At 40.6% G+C, this 20,611-nt stretch overlaps 2 protein-coding genes across 3 annotated transcripts in view; both read left to right on the top strand.

The window, feature by feature from the left end:
• The window catches only part of ELF1 (E74 like ETS transcription factor 1), a 60,299-nt gene that overhangs the window by 9,809 nt on the left and 29,879 nt on the right, over positions 1–20,611 (top strand). The window lies entirely within an intron of this gene.
• LOC128057688 (molybdopterin synthase catalytic subunit-like) lies at positions 7,502–8,068 on the top strand. The gene has a single exon (XM_052650158.1). It carries the CDS (start codon positions 7,502–7,504, stop codon positions 8,066–8,068), a length of 567 nt encoding a protein of 188 aa, XP_052506118.1.

Genomic DNA, 20,611 nt, shown 5'->3' with positions numbered 1-20,611 from the left:
GAGCTGGTGATGGACAGGGAAGCCTGGCGAGCTGCAGTCCATGGGGTCGCAAAGAGTTGGACACAACTGAGTGACTGATCTGATAATACGTTGATTGGCTGAGTTGTCTTAAAGATTTTTCTTCTCTTAATCCTATTGGCAATATGATGTGGGCTATGTATGTATGTTTATGTTATGGCCGTTATTACATCAGAAGGCCTTTGAATGAAAGGTGATATCTTGCTCCACAGCTCTCTTGACTACATTTTTTTTTTTTTTCTGGGACCTGCATTCTCACTTAGTGCATGGGCAGTGTGGCATGTCAGCACCATTCCGAGACCAGAAACAAACATTCATGGAGTTTTGTTCTGTTTTGTTTTCTGAAAATGTATTTGGAGCTATTCTGTTAAATGTGTTTAGTGAAAGCCACCTCGTATAACTTAAGTTTTGTTATTGAAATTATCAATAAGTAAGTATCCATTGAAAGTTATCATATTTCTTGAGATACTCATTCAAATTGTAGAGAGGGAGTTTTTGACATGATTGTGTCTTGAGAATAAGGTCATATTTTGTTCGCTGAGAAAAGTATAGAGCCTGTCAACCTGCCATTTTTTCGTTGAAATGGTAACAGGAAGTTAGTTGACCTTAGAGTAGAAGGACTGTGTTGACAGTGTTGTGTGTGTAACTTGTTCAGCACCAGTGTTGTGGTTACTAACTTGTGCATGGATAGGCTAGATCCTGTTATTCGAGTTCCAGGTATACCGACTGCTCTATCTGTTCCTGTCATCCTCATTCTTAATCTTGGCAGTTCACATTTATCAGATATATGAAGAGTTTGACCATCTGTAAAACTAACATACAGAATCGCCTTCTTTTCCTCTTTAAACAGGTTTTCGTTTCTGGCTGCACTGGGTCCTCATTGCTCTGCATGAGCTGTTGCAGCAGGCGGGGCTCCTCTTGGTTGCAGTGTGCAGGCTTCCCATTGTGGTCGCTTCTCTTGTTGCAGGCACAGGCTCTGGATGCACGAGCTTCGGGAACTGCAGTTCCTGGGCTCTCGAGCACAGGATCAGTAGTCGAGGCACACGGGCTTAGTTGCTCCGCAGCGTTTGAAGTCTTCCCCGACCAGGGATTGAACCCGCCTGCACTGGCAGGCGGACTCTCATCCACTGTGCTGCCAGCAGTGTTGATTGCTTGTTCTGTACATTTTGCAAAGCCTTTATCAAAGGAGTTATGCAATAGAGCCCCCAGTGACAAGCCTTATTATCTTTCGGAAAAGTCTGACTTTGAATAAAGCAGATTATGTGAAGGGCCAACCCTACCCGTGGCCTGGAGTTTGGCCTGTTTTATCTCCTTACCAACTATTGGCAGCAAGGAAGCTAATAGTTGGTAAGAAAGAAGAGTTAGTTAGGGGAGTAGGAACTTATTAGTTTCTTTTGCAGGGATTTCCTCTAAATATCCTCTAACTATCACACTGAGGCCCTGTGACAATGTCTTAAAATGAATATGGATGAGATCATTGTATAGGGTAGGACATGGACCAGTTTGGCTCCAGAAACATTCAGTTTTGAATGTTAGTAACTGGTGTTCACGTATCATTTTGCTCTGCATACTCTGCTATGTGCTTTGCAGAGATTATCCTATTTAATCCTTACAACAATCTTTGAAATAAGTATTCTAATTCTTACTTTACAGAAGGGTAAGTGCGACCCAGGACTGGCTAGCTCAGTCAGTAGAGCATGGGACTCTTAATCCCAGGGTCGTGGGTTCCAGCCCCACGTTGAGGCAGTGGAACTTCCCTCTGCAAAGCCGAGGGGTCCCAAGGAGAGGTGAGCCTGCTGCCCGCCAACCCAGCCCCTCGGTGAGCGAGAGACAATCATACGCCACAGGGGTTCCGTCTGAGCAGTTCCGGTTTATTGCCACAAACTCTTGGTTTATATAGGCAAGCAAGGGGGTTCTGGGAGGGACCTCGCATAGTTGCACCAATCACGTTAAAGGTCAAATTATAATATGCCATAGTTACACCAATCATGTTAAAGGTCAAATTATAATATGCCATAGTTGCACCAATCACGTTAAGGGTCAAATTATAATATGCATATAAGGTCAAGTCGTCATTCGTGTAACAGGAGTCTATGGTAATCACGCACTGTCCACGTGTATGGAAGTCAAGAGAGCCAGTCAAAAACTTTAGCGTAGACCACGCCCATATCTCTTTTGCTGGACGCCATTTTGGTTTCCAACCGCAAAAGCTAGCACCCCCCCCCCTTTTTTTTTTTACTTTACTTTACAATACTGTATTGGTTTTGCCATACATTGACATGAATCCACCACGGGTGTACATACGTTCCCAAACATGAACCCCCCTCCCACCTCCCTCCCCATAACATCTCTCTGGGTCGTCACCGTGCACCATCCCCAAGCATGCTGTATCCTGCGTCGGACATAGACTGGCGATTCGATTCTTACGTGATAGTATACATGTTACAATGCCATTCTCCTGAATCATCCCACCCTCTCCCTCTGAGTCCAAAAGTCCGTTATACACATCTGTGTCTTTTTTGCTGTCTTGCATACAGGGTCGTCATTGCCATCTTTCTAAATTCCATATATATGTGTTAGTATACTGTATTGGTGTTTTTCTTTCTGGCTTACTTCACTCTGTATAATCGGCTCCAGTTTCATCCATCTCATCAGAACTGATTCAAATGAATTCTTTTTAATGGCTGAGTAATACTCCATTGTGTATATGTACCACAGCTTTCTTATCCATTCATCTGCTGATGGACATCTGGGTTGTTTCCATGTCCTGGCTATTATAAACAGTGCTTCGATGAACATTGGGATACATGTGTCTCTTTCAATTCTGGTTTCCTCGGTGTGTATGCCCAGCAGTGGGATTGCTGGGTCATAAGGTAGTTCTATTTGCAATTTTTTAAGGAATCTCCACACTGTTCTCCAAAGTGGCTGTACTAGTTTGCATTCCCACCAACAGTGTAGGAGGGTTCCCTTTTCTCCACACCCTCTCCAGTGCCCCTTTTTTTTTTAAGGTTTCCCACGTAGGGCCCCACATAAGTGAGGTTCAGAGAGGAAGAGCAACTTGCCTACAAATACTAAAGCCTGGAGTTGCAAGGCAGCTTGTGGCTTATACAACTGTATTTGGATAATGCCAGCCTGTGATTCACGTAAACAGTAAAAAAAAGAAAAAGAAAAAATAGTTTTAAATGTGGAAGAATTATATATTTTGCATTTTTTATATTAGCAAAAGGAAAATGCTATTCATTCTATTTGATAACAAGGATTTTTTCAGTTTTGCCTTTTTATTTTTTGGCTGCGCCACCTGCCTAGAGGGATCTTAGTTTCCTGACCAGGGTTGAACCCAGGCCCTTGGCAGTGAAAGTACGGAGTCCTAACCACTGGACCACCAGGGAATTCCCCAAATAACAGTTTAATAGAGATATAACTTATATGCCATATCATTTACCTGTTTAAAATGTGTAATTCAGTGGCTTTTAGTATGTAAACAGAGTTGTGCATCCATCACCGTAACCAACTTTGGAACATTTTTATTACCTCCACAAGAAGCCTGTACTCACTCATGCGGTATTCTTCCCTCCATGTCCCCCCGCCATTGGCAACCACTAATCTGCTTTTTGTCTCTGTGGATTTGACTCTTCTGCACATTTCTATAATGGCATGCAGTAGGTGGTCTCCTATGACTGACTTCTTTCACTCAGTAGAGTGTAGAGTTCATCCCTGCTTTAGCATCAATCAGTACTGCCTTCTTTTTGTTACTGAATAATGTTCCATTGTATTGTTAACACTACATTGCAGTTATACACTTTATATACCTTTCAAAAGAATGCTGTTTTTTCCAGTGAGGTTTGTGTTGATCAGATTTGTGTGTGTGTGTGTGTGACAGAGAGAGAGAGAGAGAGAGAGAGAGAGAGAGAAGGAATAGAATTAGCAATCTCTGATCTCCCAGAAAGTAAGTACTCTGTCACCCAGAGCAGCCTTGCTGAGTAAATAGTACCTCCTTGAGGTAGCTCAGTTCATCTACGTAATCTTGAAATTTTTTGCCCCCTTTCTATTTCACTTAACACATAATGCATATAGAATAAGACATTATATAAGCAGATGGTATTACTGTGTTACTAGCCTTTCCCTTTTTTTAAAGCCATTGTCGTCTTCAAGACTATTTGGAGATTATTGATGAAGATAATGTCCTTGATTTAGTGAAATAAAAAGAAAACTGATTGTTAAAGGTTTGTTAAAATGTGAATTTAACAAAGCGATGCCCCTAATAATGTTCATAAATCTATAATATGCCTGATATTAAATAAGTAGAATACAGGCAGAATTTTTTTTAACACAGTAACCAGAATTCTTAATATTATGCAATTACTGTCTTGGAAAGAAGAATTGTGATGACCAGCGATCTGTGTGTGAGCTTATCTGTTTAATCTGTTCCCACCTCTTGTCAATGAAGCGTCTTTGTGATGTGACATCAAGAGTATCAACCTGGAAACGGGGCTCCGCCACTTACTAGCTATGTGACTTGAGACAAGGTTTTAAATTGCACTGAACTCTGATTTCCTCTACCAAAAGTGAAAGCTGTGTCCCAAGGTTATGAGCTTTAAATGTTTACGTAAAACATTTAGTAAAAGCCTGGCACAAAGGAAGCAGTCAATAAATGTGGTAGTTGCTGTGTTAATGACCTGAGTTAAATAACAAAAAAGTGTTCAAGTTAGTCATGTTGCACTCTGAGCTCCCTGTCCCTCAGTTGTCTTGGATAAGGGAAGTAATGAAGGCAGTTTTTATGACTTGGATACCAGGCAAATTCATTCACCCCTTTTTTATAAAAAAATGTTTTCTTATTTTTTCTTTGATACTTGAATATGACTGACGTGTTTCTAGGGTAAGCCAACAAATTTGTCATTCAGGATTTTAAAAATCTGGGAGATTCATTCTGTAGGGGAGCACTCTCCTTTGACACTGTAACATGTTAAGCTGCTTTTGACATAGTTTGATCTGGAATTGTTCAGAGTGACTAATTTCTGTCATTGTCTGTGATCAGCTAGTGTGACATTTCATTCTTAGTTTCATTGTAGCCAAACTACTATATTCACAAATGCTGTGCTTCATTTTATTTTATGAATTATGCATATGTAAGAGTCTTATCAAACTTCATCTTTTAGAAGTAGAAATTACCTCTTTAAATATGATTATACTTAAATTCTTTGAGTTATATAGAATCTGCATATTTAGAACATTTATCAGTCTAGTAGCGACTGTTGTGATGTTGCCTAGTTAGCTTGCAAGTAAGTATTTAAACCTGGTTAAAACTTACTACACCTCCCAAAATTTACCTTTTTTTTTTAAACCCATAATTGACTCTGTTCATACTTAGCTAGCTACACACACACAGATACACACACCTACACATGTACACACCCCCCAGCAGTATATTAAACTTTTTAAGAGGGCACTCTAGTTTAAAAAACAACCCTAAGGTTGCTTTCAGTGATTATTTTACTTTTTTCAAGATGCATGGCCAAGCTGTAATTTATCCTGGCTGAAAAGAGAAAACTCTGGGCAAAGACTAAATAAGGCCAATTGTCATGAAAGACCTAAAAAATGAGATTAGACTTAGCTAAGTCAACTTCACAGGGGTTTACAGTGGAATTTCAAACATTATCTTGGGGAGGTCTGGAGAAAAGAACATTTTACTTTGACCTTTCTATTTTTCATTGTGCTGTGCAAGAGAAAAGGCTTCTTTAGAAACACTCATCTCTACTGGAGCCAACAGAAATAACTAATTTTTTCAGCTGTGGATCTAACGCAGTGTACATTAGGAAATACGTGTGTGTGTGTGTGTATTTAAAACCCATATTGTAGCTGTGATGAAACTTTCATTATGACTGTAATTTATCTGTAGGATCCTGTACTTGTAGTCTATCAGTGATTAAGCTTGTGGACTCTGGAGTCGGATTGCCTGGGTTCAGATTTCAGCTCTGCCTCTGGCTGACGAGTGTCAGCAGAACAGCGGCACAGTGTTGTGGGGGTAACTGGTATGAGCCACATGAAGTGCTTAGCATAGTAACGGTTTTCATCATCATTATCACCACCCTTACTGCCTCCATATTAAGAATATCATTTTATTTTTATTTTATTCTAGTTTATCGTTTAGTGATGAGCTCTCAAAGATAGAAAGCAGAGGATACTTTTTACCCAGCATCGTAATGAGTTTCTTTTTAATCAGATTAAGGAAGGACTTTGACTATGGTAATTATTGCCAGGAGTTTGAATCATGTTTCCCTTATACAAAGCCACTGGCTATAATGTAATATTTATCTACATCATGATATAGAAGGTACATAATTATTAAAAAACTAGGACACTGGAGCAGTGAGGGGACTGATTGAAGGATGTATTGGGACTTCCCTGGTAGTCTAGCAGTTCAGACTTGACCTTCCAATGCAGGGGGTACAGGTTCGATCCCTGGTTGGGGAGTTGTGTGTGTGCTAAGTTGCTTTAGTCATGTCTCACTCTACTGACTGTAGCTCGCCAGGCTCCTCTGTTCATAGGATTCTCCATTCAAGAATACTGGAGTGGATTGCCCTGCCCTCCTCCTTCCCAACCCAGGGATCGCACCCACATCTCTTGCATCTCCTGCATTGGCAGGTGGGTTCCTTACCACTAGTGCCACCTGGGAAGCATTAGATCCCACGTACCTTGTGGCCAAAACATAAAACAGAAGCAATATTGTAACGGGTTCAATAAAAGACTTTAAAAATGGCCCACATCAAAAAAAAAATCTTGAAGCATGTATTAAAATTTTGGGCCCTGATGTTGCTTTGGATATTAATCTCTGTGCCAGGAAAACATTACCTGCTGTATTGTAAAGTGTAAGAATAACGCTGCCTCGCTTTTGGTAGGAGTCTATATAGCTTACAAAGTCTTCTGCACATACACTTCGATTCTCACAAATCACCCTGTGATACAGTGCTTTTTGCATTTTCTTTAGTAGACTATCATCTCGAATTTATTATTGGATAACCAGAAGAACTGTATTAGAATCCTGTAATAGATTCCTAGAGCAGGGTTACAGAGGTACCCAGAATTGTGTTCAAAATAACCTGGCTTATTTACTAAGGTTATCTGGATTCCTATTCTGATTCGATAGCATCCTTTTAGAATGTGGATGGTTTGCCTTATTATCCACTTATTTATTTCCTTATTAATTTTTTGACAGAACTTGATTTGTTTGTTTATATTTCTATTAAGAGATGATACAGGCTTCCGTGGCTGGGATACCAGGGGAGACTTCCCTGGCGGGATGGTCCCCCGGTGCCAGGTGGAAGTGTTGTATTTTGCAAAAAGTGCTGAAATAGCAGGAATTTGCTCAGAGACCATTTCTGTGCTGCAAGAAATAAAAGCATTGCAGCTGTGGAATGAGATAGAAACACACCATCAGGATTGGCTGATGTCAGAAATCAGGTGATATTTGCTGTTTGTCAAGAATATGTCGAGCTTGGAGATCAGCTCCTCCTGCTTCAATCAGGAGACGAAATTGCCGTTATCCCTTCCATTAGTGGAGGGTAGTACTTTTGAGCCACCTGGAAAAGATATGAATGAAGTTGAGAAATCTAAAGATACAGTAAAGTTCACACCTGAGAAACTTTCAGTAGATGAAGTCTCACAGCTGGTGATTTCTCCACTCTGTGGCGCAATATCCCTATTGGTAGGGACTACAAGGAATAATTTCAAAGGGAAAAAAGTCATTAGCTTAGAGTATGAAGCATATCTACCAATGGCAGAAAATGGGATAAGAAAAATTTGTAGTGACATTAGACAGAAATGGCCAGTCAAACACATAGCAGCGTTTCATCGACTTGGCTTGGTTCCAGTGACAGAAGCAAGTGTTATCATTGCTGTGTCCTCAGCCCACAGGGCTGCATCCCTTGAAGCTGTGAGCTATGCCATTGATGCTTTAAAAGCCAGGGTGCCCATGTGGAAAAAGGAAATGTATGAAGAATCATCATCATCTTGGAAAGGAAACAAAGAATGCTTCTGGGCAACCAGTGCTTAAACCACTTAGGTTTTTAGAGCCCTAAAATTTAAACTTGGTAAATTCTTATCTTTGATCATATTTCCATTCTTCTTCTCTAGAAGATGGTTTAATGAAGCTGACCTCTTATGTTATACCAGTGGAACAAAAGAGAGGAGAAAAGAAAGCAAAATAAGTGAGTGTTTAGGACAAGGGCTTATATGGGAACTAGAAACAGAAGAAAGAAAAGCTTTAGGGGGAAACATGGAAGAATAATTTGAATGTGAGGAATGATGCCTGTGGTGGACAAACAGTTCTATGACTGAGTTCCAGTTGTAATTTGACTCACACTGAGGGGTCGCCCCTCATCAGTGACTATCTCAGGCTGCCCCCTCTGTCACCCCTCCTGCCCCCGGCACCCTGTCCCCACCCCCTTGCCCCTATGCCCAGCAATATTGTCAGGGATGCATTTTGGGAATGTTGGCAGAACTGAAAGTTATAAAAAGTCCTTATCAGATACTCTTGATATATTTTTAGAATTTATATCTTTAAAAAATAAGCTAAATAAACATGATTTTAAAGGTTTTTAAAAAATGATACAGAACTGTGTAGGAATTTTATACACAGCTTGAGCTAGTGCATTGAAATATTTTTAACTTTTTACAATGTGCAATAGTAATCAATATTTGGTAATTTGTTTAAAAAGAAAATGTACTAGTAACAACAACCTGAAGAAATTGCCAGGGAACAATCTCCATATGCATAAAACTGGTAGCCCCAAAGAGTTTTTGGTGGGTGAATTATCTTAAACTTTAGTGAATCGCTTAAACAGTTTCAAGTCAGAGAGAGAAGTTCCCTAATTCATTTTTACAGAACCAGTATAACACAGTATACCAAAACCTGGCAAAATATATGCATACACACGTGACCAGTAGGCTAATTTCAAGATGGATATTTGTCTAACTATATGAAAGTGTTAGTTGCTCAGTCATATCCAACTCTTTGAGACCCCATGAACTGTAGCCTGCCAGGCTCTTCTGCCCATGGGATTTTCCAGGCAAGAATACTGAAGTGTTCACATATATTATCTCTTAAATATACCTTCATTTCCCTACAGTATTATTTTAATGACTTCATAACATTAAACTGTGCTGATGATTTATTTATAATTTATAAAATCATTATTTTGCTGAAAAAAAAAAAAGAATACTGAGGTGGTAAGCCATTTCCTCCTCCAGGGGATCTTGTCAACTCAGGGATGGAACCCGGGTCTCCCGCATTGCAGGCAGATTCTTTACTGTCTGAGCCGCCAGGGAAGCCCATCTAACTATATAAAGTACTGTTCATTGTCTCTTGGCTTTACAGGTCCTGTAGGCAGTGTGCATTTTCTCTTTTGATCCTCACAACACACCGTGGCAACTGATTTTTTCCTTTTATGACCAAACAGCATCTTTGTAGAGAGGCATCTCTGGAAGAATTAAGGGCTGTATTTGCCCAGAAACACAGCTGTAAAGTGACAGCACCTGCATTGGAGTGGAGTCTTTGACTTGAGAAAGTCCAGAGTCTTAACCTATATAAGAGATAAAAAGGAACCTTGAAGGAAAAAAAGAATCTGGAAGAATATTAAGTAGATAGCCTTTTATAGGATTACACTTGTGATAAGTAGGATTTTTGCTTTTCCCTCAGTACATTTAAGTATTAAAAAATTTAAAAACCAGATTTATGCACTACATTTTCAGGCAGGAAAACTTTATAAATTAGACCAGTGTGTGGTGCACTGCAGCTCCCCAAGACTTGCTGCCTGGTTGCTGAAACAGCTTTTCCTTTTCTTTTAAAATAAGACTAGAAGGGTTCAATTCCTATAAAGAGAGCTTGAGTCAGTCAACAGAAGTGTTTCACTTGCAGGTAATGAAGCTGTTTTAATGACAGATTTTGAAAGTATGCTGAGAATCTGGCTGTGAAGAATCCTTTTCCAAGGACTTATTGCTGAGTTCCAGAGACCAGTTGCACAATCCTGGCTTGTTTTATGTGCATCAGCTCCTGAAAACATTTAAAATGCACTTTGGAAATTGGTAACAGTGGAAGTTACTGGTGATAGGGGAACTATATAGAAAGGGGGATGGTGATGTTTTATACTCTTGGAATACAGATATGTTCATATATTAATCTGTCCCCTAAAATAGTACTTTCTATTTTATTTTTGGCTATGCTGGGCTGCACGCAGGCTTTCTCTAGTTGCATTGCGAGGGCTTCTCATTGCAGTGGCTTCTCTCGTTACCAGGCACAGGCTGTAAGGCACGCGGGCTGGAGTAGTTGCTTTCATGGGCTCCAGAGCACAGGCTCACTAGTTGTGGCCCACGGGTTTAGTTGCTCCATGGCACGTGGGATCTTCCCGGACCAGGGATCAAACCCACGTCCCCTGTATTGGCAGGAGAATTCTTATCCACTGTGTCACCAGGGAAGTCCCCCAGAATAATTAAAAAAATATATACCATGGGAGTTTGTATAAAGGACTATGATTTTGACTCATTTTGTTCCCCAGTCACCCTAATTTTGTGCATGTGTATTCACCAAGATGTGCTGTGGCTAAAGATTTTCTTGCATTTTGTTGCGTTTCATAGGAGGGGATGAAGGAAGGTTATTCTAGTGTTTGGCTTGGTCTCAGTCTCCTCCCCCTAGCTGCGCTCCTTTCACCTCTCTGGGAGAACAGTGCTTGGAGCTGAGGGAACTAGAGAATACTGAGTTAAAGACCTTTCCAAGTTTTGTTTCTCCTGGCATATGAACCTCTGCTCTTTAAACTTTCTATTGGAGCATAGCATAAACACAAGGATACACAGGCCCTAAGTGTACAGTTTGATAAATTTGCGTAACATGAGCACACATATGTATCCAGCTTTTGCTTTTAGTTGAAGCTAAATGTTGTTTGCTGGTACTGATAGATGATAGTATTTCATGCACTAGTCTTCTGAGAGGACTTATTCTTACTGCAAGCAAAACAAAAAGGACTGCCTTGGCTATCCAGTGGTTAAGATTCCACGCTTCCAGTGCAGAGGGCTTAGGTTTGATCCCTGGTCAGGGAACTAAGATCCCACATGTGGAGTGGCATGGCCACATTACAAAACAAGACAAAACAAAAACCATGCTTGTCAGTGTAAGATTTCAGTAAGTCAAGCTCCCCCCTCCCCAACAACAAACAGCTATATTGAGAAGCATTTACATATAACAGTGTTAAAGTGTGTACAGTGTGATTTGATTTGTATATGTGTGTATATATTTGTGTGTGCATATATATATATATATATATGTGTGTGTGGTAAGTCAAGTTTTTAGAGTGCTTGTTTTTATCTAAATCAAATATTGAAGGATTTTTATCAAGAAGATATGTTGAATGCTTAATATATGCCATGCAGTATAAGTGATATATTTACATGTTATTGAATTTTTACAGCTTGAAGATATTCTTATTTTAGTTGGACACAAAAACTAAACCCTAGAGAGACTGAATAATTTGCCTGAGTTCAAGCACCCAGGCCACGCTGTGCAGTCTGGCCTTAAATAGGGTCATTCTGACTCTAGAGCCGGAGCACTTAAAGTTACATCCTGTTTTCACTGTGTGTATTTCTGGTGCGTTTGCTGCATGGTAAATATTGTCAGATCCTGTTCTGATATAGTAAGGGCTCGGGTTTTTGTTTTTTAAATCAAAGGTGAAGGAAGTCATTTCAAAGTGGTGTCTTCATAGGATGAGGCTTCAACAGCATTCTGATTGGAAAAGAGGGCACAGGAATTTCTCTTAAAGAGAGGTTTCTGGAGCAAGTGCACTGTGCTGATTAGTTTGTGTGTTCTTTGAAGTGGCCTCAGAGTGCAGCGGGCCGCTGAAGGCCGTAGTGGAGTAGTGGGAGTAGTGGGCCCCCAGCCTATTCCCAGTATTGCCTCGACTGGAGTTCCAAGAAATGGTAGAAGCAGCTTGGAAGTGTGCTCATTTTGCATCTTACCTTTGAGAAGGATTGTTTTCATTGGGGAATCTCTTTTCTTTTGACTCCGCACAGCACGCAGGATTGAGCCTGTGGCCCTTACGTGGAAGTGCAGAGTCTAAACCTCTAGACTGCAAGGGAAGTCCCTGCATTGGGGAGATTTTTAGACTGTTTTTAACCAGCTTTTCATTTAGGAAAGCATTTGATAGATATTTCATTTTAAGCCATTTCATAAGGGATCTTGGCAGGATGTTTCACAATAGCCTCTGACAAGATTGAGCTCTGCTGTTGGAGAAGCTTGGCAAACAAGTTCTCTGAAAATTCTTTTGCTTTTTTATATCCCAAAACTTGTTGAATAAACCTAATAATTGAGTTGGAATAGTGATCCATAGTTCCTTAAATATCTGCCTAAGGCTTGGATTGTGGTATACCGAGGAAATAAGCAAGCTCTCTCAGAGTAGTGCCATACTGCTTAGAGATTGGTATCTTCTCTTTTTTAACTTGATGGTATTGCCACATATATCATCAACCACAACAAATAGTCACTGTATAGTGGACACTGTTGAAATTTGGGGAATTGTCTCTCTGCTAACAGTTGGTTTGATTTTTATTATTGCTGCTAAAAAGATTATTAATTTTGTTTTCATCACATGTCATAAATTTACCTGAAATTAATAGAAAGGGAAACTGGTATTTGTATTTTTCTGTCTGGAGCTGTTAACACTTCCACTAAAGTTGCAAAACAGTCAAAAGTCAGTCTGTTGTTTGTTGTTGTATTAGTCATTTTATTTCTAGTACAGTTTATTACTGTAGTTTAATTTATTTATGGAAATAGTTGAAGTCGCTCAGTCTGTCAGACTCTTTGTGACCCCATGGGTTATACAGTCCATGGAATTCTCCAGGCCAGAATACTGGAGTGGGTAACCTTTCCCTTCTCCAGGGGATCTTCCCAACCCAGGGATTGAACCCAGGTCTCCCACATGATAGGCAGATTCTTTACCAACTCTAAGAAGCCTTCCCTCTCTCTTCCCACCCATCGTTTGTGATTTATTTTGATTCTCTTTCAAAAGCAAATGAGAAAGTAATCTGCAAGTGCCAAATAGCGAAAGATCTCATAACATAATAACATAACTGCTTATCTCTTTGGATTACTAGGAAAGCAGACATTGGCATCAATAATAAGAGTTGACTCAATTTAGGGAGTGCAGTTTATTTTTAAATTTTTTAAAATCTATGCGACTGCACTGGGTCTCGGTTGCAGCGCGTGGACTCTTCAGTTGTTGCACTTGGGCTTGGGCCCAGTTGCCCCGTGGCGTGTGGAATCTTAGTTCCCTGACCAGGGATCGAACCCCTGTACGTTGCATGGCAAGGCAGAGTCTTAACCACCAGGGAAATCCCAGGAATGCAGTTTAGAATCTTGTAATTCTCAGGAGCAGTGGTTTTGACCTCTGCATTCTCATTGGAATCATCTGAGAAGCTTTGATAACATACGCTGGTCATAATGCTTAGATAATCTGATATATTTGGTCCCATATAGGGTAAGGTAGGAGAAGTCAATGGCACCCCACTCCAGTACTCTTGCCTGGAAAATCCCATGGATGGAGGAGCCTGGTGGGCTGCGGTCCATGGGGTTGCAGGGAGTCGGACACGACTGAGCGACTTCTTTCACTTTCCACTTTCATGCATTGGAGAAGGAAATGGCAGCCCACTCCAGTGTTCTTGCCTGGAGAATCCCAGGGATGGCGGAGCCTGGTGGGCTGCCATCTCTGGGGTCGCACAGGGTCGGACACGACTGAAGTGACTTAGCAGGAGCAGCAGGGTAAGGTACTGATATTTTTAGATGTTTCTCAGTGTATAGTCAGGGTTGATAAGCACAGATAGAGTTTACTTAGATTCCCCAATTCAAGTGAAAGGTACCGAAGAGGAGATGCTTATTTAATATAATTATTTAAAGGAGGAGAGGTTTTAAAGTTGATTTAGAGGATTTGGAGAAAAAGATTTTTTAAGTAGCCAGCCAAATAAAATGTAGTATTTTTGTTTGATCATCAGTAAAGTGTTGACTCCCTTATTTCTTAAAGGAAGTTTACATCTTATTGTTAACTATTAGAAATGTGGCCATTTTATGATTAGCTCTGACCTTCCTGAAATTCTTGTTTTAAATAAATCTTAGGAAGGAGTCTGGTTGAAATGATATGGCAAAACTAGGTAGATAGACTTTGATGGTCTTCAGCAAAGAAACTTGAAGAATACTATCTAAGCTTAATTTAGGAATAGTAATAAGTGTATATATATATATATATATGAATATATTCTTATATAAGAATGCATTCTTATATATATAAGAATATGTTATATATATCATATAATACATGTTATATAATATATTCTTATATAGTATATATACATATTCTGTCTATATACTCTTATATGTGTTCTGTATATATTTTATATATATTCTTATATATTATTTTTATGATATATGTAGAATATGTATGAATGTATTCATTGTTACTATTGTTACATTCCTGAATTATTTGTTACTGCTATAACAAGTTACTATTGTTACTATTGTAACAATTCCTGTTACTATTCCTGAATTACTATTTTGTTGTTGTTCAGTTGCTCAGTCTTGTCTGACTCTTTTCCACCCCATGGAGGGCAGCACACCAGGCTTCCCTGTCCTTGACCATCTCCCGGAGCTCATTCAAACTCGTGTCCATTGAGTTGGTGTTGCCATCCAACTGTCTCGTTCCCTGTCATCCCCTTCTCCTCACGCCCTCAGTCTTTCCCAGCATCAGCGTCTTGTCAAATGAGTTAGCTCTTCGCATCAGGTGGCCAAAGTATTTGAGCTTCAGCTTTAGCATCAGTCCTTCCAACGAATATTCAGGATTGATTGCTTTTAGGATTGACTGGGTTGATCTTGCAGTCCAAGGGTCTCTCAGGAGTTTTCTCCAACACCACAGTACAAAAGCATCAGTTCTTCAGTGGTCAGTCTTCTTTATGGTCCAGCTCTCACAGTCATACATGACTACTGGAAAAACCATAGCTTTGACTATATGAACCTTTGTTGGCAAAGTAATGTCTCTGCTTTCTAATACACTATCTAGGTTTGTCATAGCTTTTCTTCCAAGAAGCAAGCATCTTTTAATGTCATGGTTATATATATATATATATATGTATATATTTTAATTGCCATAAAGATGGTAAAGAATCCACCTGTAATGCAGGAGACCTGGGTTTGATCCCTTGGTCGAGAATATCCTCTGGAGAAGGAAATAGCAACCAACTCCAGTATTCTAGCCTGGAGAGTTCCATGGACAGAAGAGCTTGGCCGGGTAGAGCCCATGGACACGACTGAGAGGCTAGCATTTATTGCCATAAGCTATCGAGATTGTTTAGGGTCGAGGGACTTAGTTGTCAAATGAGAGACTTAAAGCTAAATTAACTTGAGTCTTGTTATAGTCTGAATTGCCCTTCACTCCTCAAATTCAAATGTTGAAGCTCTGACCCCCAGAATGTGACCTTACTTGGAAATAGGATTGTTGTGGATTCAACATGAGGTTATACTGGAATAAGGTGGGCCCCTGATCCAATATGATGAGTGCCTTTATAAGAAGGGAAAACTTGGACAGAGACACATACAGGGAGAGCACTGTGTGAACATGAAGAGGGCCATTTACAGGCCAAAGAGACAGGCCTGGATGGACCCTTCCCTCACAGCCCTCAGGAACTGACCTTGCCATTGCTGTGATAGCAGCCATGCAGACTCCAGAACTGAGAGACAGTACATTTTTGCTGTTTCAGCCATGTAGCCTGTGGTCCTTTGTTATAGCAGCTACAGCAAATTAATACAAGTCCCCATATTTTATTTATTTTTAAAAATGTAAATCTAGGAAAATTCAGTATGTGAAATTTTACCGTCTTTTTTTTTCACTCAAGAGATTAGGGTCCATTTCTTTATCAGGGATTTTATTACTTAAAGCAACTTTTGTTTCTAATTTATTTTTGTCTGTGCCGGGCCTGCATTGTTCCTCCGGCTTTTCTCTTGTTGCGGCCAGCGGGGCTCTCCAGGTGCGGCCAGCGGGGCTCTCCAGGCGCAGCCTGCAGGCTTCTCTTGCAGTGGAGCTCAGCCTCCAGGGCACCTGGGCTGCAGCAGTTGCGGCGAGGGGCTTAGTTGCCCTGCAGCATGTGGGATCCTCCTGGACCAGGTATCGAACCTGTGTCTCCTGCATTGGCAGGCAGATTCTGTACCACTGAGCCCCCAGGGATGCTCTACAAGGAATTTTAGAACATGTGGTTATGAAGTTTTAAAGTTCCTGGTGACTCAGTTAGCAGTCAGTGAGTTTAGTCAATCAGTTTATAAGGCAGGAGTTTACCATGAGCCCAGATCCTCAGCAGGCGTTTCTGGAGTATCTGTTTTCCTTTTCTTTATGGTTATAGCGGGGAAGGGTCTTTCCAGTCACCTGAGAAGGGTTTCCTGGATCTATTTTGTGTATACAGATTGAGGCTGGTTACCTGAGACGCAGAGTTGGTCTATTTATTGTACATGAATTAACAGCACCCTGGAGAAATTAAGAGTTGAACAACTGTGAATACACATCTCAGTGGACTAGAGAAGAGTGGCCTGTGTTTTTCATGAGACGAGCCAGTGTCTAGAAGGAGAAGACAGTACGGCCAAATTGGGAGTGATCCTGGGAAGTCCCTGGGGAGTGGCAGGAGCTGGCTGTGCCCTCAAGGTAGTTTATAATAGAGTTGGATTGGAGAAGTCCTTGAAAAAGATAACATTGAAAGTCATGCCCCAAACACAGCTCCTCACCTATTCTGTGTTTCTAAACAGAGCTAAGTAAATATACGTAAAAGGAAAAAAAAGTTGCGGAACAAAATAGCATCATGCTTCAGGCTGGCTATAATAGTGAAAAGGTAAAGAACTTGGTCTCTGGAGTCCACTTTAGGTTAAGATTCTTCCACTTACAGTGAACTGTTTTCCTTCTCTTTGAGACTTCATTTTCCCTTGTATAAGGTAAATCATCTGATGTGCCTTTCTTATTGGGTTTTTGTGATGATGACATAAGGTGGTAATCCGTATGAAGCAGTGAACAAAATGCCTAGTGCTAATAAATATTAGCTAATAACAGTAGCAAAGCCAGAAGGTATGTGACCACTGTGCGTAGATGACTGCCTCCCCACCCCCCTGCATTTAGCCCATTAAATATGAGTAATCTCTTCTGATGTAAGCATGTAAACAGACAGTTTTCATATCCGTGCCTTTAAAGTACATCTTAAAACCTGGAGTTCAGTTCCGTTCAGTCGCTCAGTTGTGTCTGACTGAGCGACCCCATGAATCGCAGCACGCCAGGCCTCCCTGTCCATCATCATCTCCCGGAGTTCACTCAGACTCACGTCCATCGAGTCCATGGTGCCATCCAGCCATCTTATCCTCGGTCGTCCCCTTCTCCTCCTGCCCCCAATCCCTCCCAGCATCAGGGTCTTTTCCAATGAGTCAACTCTTCGCATGAGGTGGCCAAAGTACTGGAGCTTCAGCTTTAGCATCATTCCTTCCAAAGAAATCCCAGGGCTGATCTCCTTCAGAATGGACTGGTTGGATCTCCTTGCAGTCCAAGGGACTCTCAAGAGTCTTCTCCAACACCACAGTTCAAAAGCATCAATTCTTTGGTGCTCAGCCTTCTTCACAGTCCAACTCTCACATCCATACATGACCGCAGGAAAAACCATAGCCTTGACTAGATGGACCTTAGTCGGCAAAGTAATGTCTCTGCTTTTGAATATACTGTCTAGGTTGGTCATAACTTTTTCTTCCAAGGAGTAAGCGTCTTTTAATTTCATGGCTGCAGTCACCATCTGCAGTGATTTTAGAGCCCCCCAAAATAAAGTTTGACACTGTTTCCACTGTTTCCCCATCTATTTCCCATGAAGTGATGGGACCGGATGCCATGATCTTCGTTTTCTGAATGTTGAGCTTTAAGCCAACTTTTTCGCTCTCCTCTTTCACTTTCATCAAGAGGCTTTTTAGCTCCTCTTCACTTTCTGCCATAAGGGTGGTGGTATCTGCATATCTGAGCGCAGGCGGCTGCGAGCCGGTGCACTAAAACCTGGAAGTGACCTAGAAATGATTGTCTAAAGCAAATTAGAATATACTTGACTATGCATAGACTGCCTCTGTTACGGAACAAAGATACTGGCTTCAGTGGTTGCTTCTGGAGAGGGGCACGCTGTGCTGTGCTTAGTCGCTCAGTCGCGTCCAACTCAACGCGACCCCGTGGCCTGTAGCCCGCCAGGCTCCTCTGTCCACGGGGATTCTCCGGGCAAGAATACTGGAGTGGGTTGCCATGCCCTGCTCCAGGGGATCATCCCAACCCAGGGACTGAACTCAGGTCTCCCCACTTTGCAGGCAGATTCTGTACTATCTGAGCCACCAGGGAAGCAGTATTGGTTATAGGAGTCCATGACTGTGTGTTTCCTAACATAGAGCCATCAGCTCCAGTCCACTTCCAGGATAAGGGACTGGGATGAGGTAGAGTAGTAACAAGCATCTGTAGTTATCTGAAACTTGGGAGCTGTATGGATTCAGAAAAATTTTGGAGCTATCCCTCTTAATAGCCACAGTCTAAATACTCACTCTCCAAATTTCAGGAGCCAAATAAATGTGGGTAGGGAGGAATTCTTTGCTTCCTTTTGAGGGCTTCTCCTGTGAATTGCATTGACCTGCCTCTGTCTCTGACTTAGTGCTGCTGCTGCTACTAATGCTAAGTCACTTCAGCTGTGTCCGACTCTGTGCGACCCCATAGATGGCAGCCCACCAGGCTCCTCTGTCCCTGGGATTCTCCAGGCAAGAACACTGGAGTGGGTTTCCTTCTCCAGTGCATGAAAGTGAAAAGTGAAAGTGAAGTCGCTCAGCCGTGTCTGACCCTCAGCGACCCCATGGACTGCAGCCTTCCAGGCTCCTCCGTCCGTGGGATTTACCAGGCAAGAGTACTGGAGTGGGGTGCCATCGCCTTCTCCGGACTTAGTGCTAATCTTGGGTAAATTTTTTTTTAATATTTTCACTTTTTGGCCACATAGCATGGCATGTGGGATTGAACCTGTGTCCCCTGCATGAAAGCTCGAAGTCTTAATCGCTGGACCACTAGGGATGGCCCCTTGGGAAAATTTCTTAGTCTAATTCTTCATTTGCCAATAGATAGAAATAGTAAGCCATATCCTTACCTGATGTGTAGAGTTGTTGTGGCATAAAATGAATTCATGAAAATCAACTCACTCTGGGCTTAGCCTTGTTAGATGAGGAGCTTAACTTGAGCTCTTAGGAGAGAAGAAAAGAAGTGTTGTGACAAGCACGTGCCCTGCTGGGTAGGGTTGCTTGTGCGACAATTCCTTCTCAAAAGAGAGAAGTGCAAGGCAGTGACTGTACTGGGGCCCTTTATGTGATACTCCCTCTAGCGCTTCCCTGTGTGTTTTTCTTTGTAATGTTTGAGCCTCTTTCTGTTCAAAACTTAGGGTTTGGACAGCTGGTTACTTCTCACTAACTTCCTCTTGAAATAGGAAGAAACATTTGAAAATAAAACCATCCAAATATGCTTTAGTATTAATATTATTTATAAATTTCAAAACATAGCATTCTTGAAGGCATGGATGGTATTGAGTACCCATGATATCATGTATTTAATTTGGGTAAATTAAATTCTTATGATTGAAGTACTGTTTAACTTCTGTGCACTGCTACAAACATATTAATTTTAAAGATGGAGGATGCTTAAGTTATAATGAAGTGATAAATAATATTTTCACCCTACATATTTTAAGAAAAAAGATATTTACATGAGCTGTCTTCTCATAAGATATTTACTAATTATAAAAGGAAATACGGTAATGGTAGAGAAGTCTGGTAGACTGCATCCAAACTAAATAAGTGATCAAAGTTAATGTCACTCATAGTGAGACTAAACGGTATTTTGGACCTCCTGATAAGGTGTATTTGAAAGGACACAGTGTTGCTTTTTTGGTATTCTTGCTGAGTTACTAACACACAAACCCAAATTGGGAGACATTTTATGAAACAAATGGCCTTTATTTTTCCAGAGTGTCAAGATCATGAAAGACAAACTGAAGAACTGCTCCAGATTAAAGGAGAAGAAAGGAATTGTTGTAAATTAGAGAAGTTGTCATGAAGAAACATGATATTTACCAAATGAAAGTTATGATCTTGATCTCAATTAAAAAAATTTTTTTAAAGACATTAGTGAGACAATTGGAGAAATTTAAGTAAATTCTATAGATTAGATAATAGTGCTGTATCAAGGTTACTTTCCTAATTTTGATAATTGTGCTATCTTTATATAAGATAATGATCATATATTTAGAAAATATACGCTAAAGTGTTTAAGGTTAAAGGGTCAATATGTTTCCCACTTTCAAATAAATCCTAAAAACTATAGATATAGAAAGAGTAGTATAGAAAGAGGATGATAAATATGATGAAGTTTTAATGTTTGAGGAATATGAATGAAGGTTGTAAGAGAATTCTACTTTTACAGAGATTGTAAGAGAATGTGCTACTTTTACAACTTTTTAAAGTCTGAAGGTTTTTAATTTTTAAAGT

Source organism: Budorcas taxicolor, chromosome 12 (genome assembly GCF_023091745.1).
Source record: "Budorcas taxicolor isolate Tak-1 chromosome 12, Takin1.1, whole genome shotgun sequence".
NCBI lineage: Eukaryota > Metazoa > Chordata > Mammalia > Artiodactyla > Bovidae > Budorcas > Budorcas taxicolor.
The sequence above is the reverse complement of the archived record's forward strand: the minus strand, read 5'-3'. Positions and strand labels throughout refer to the sequence as shown.

Bases quoted from the DNA above. Each gene is read 5' to 3' on its own strand.
- LOC128057688 (XM_052650158.1), top strand. From the start codon at position 7,502: ATGTCGAGCTTGGAGATCAGCTCCTCCTGCTTCAATCAGGAGACGAAA.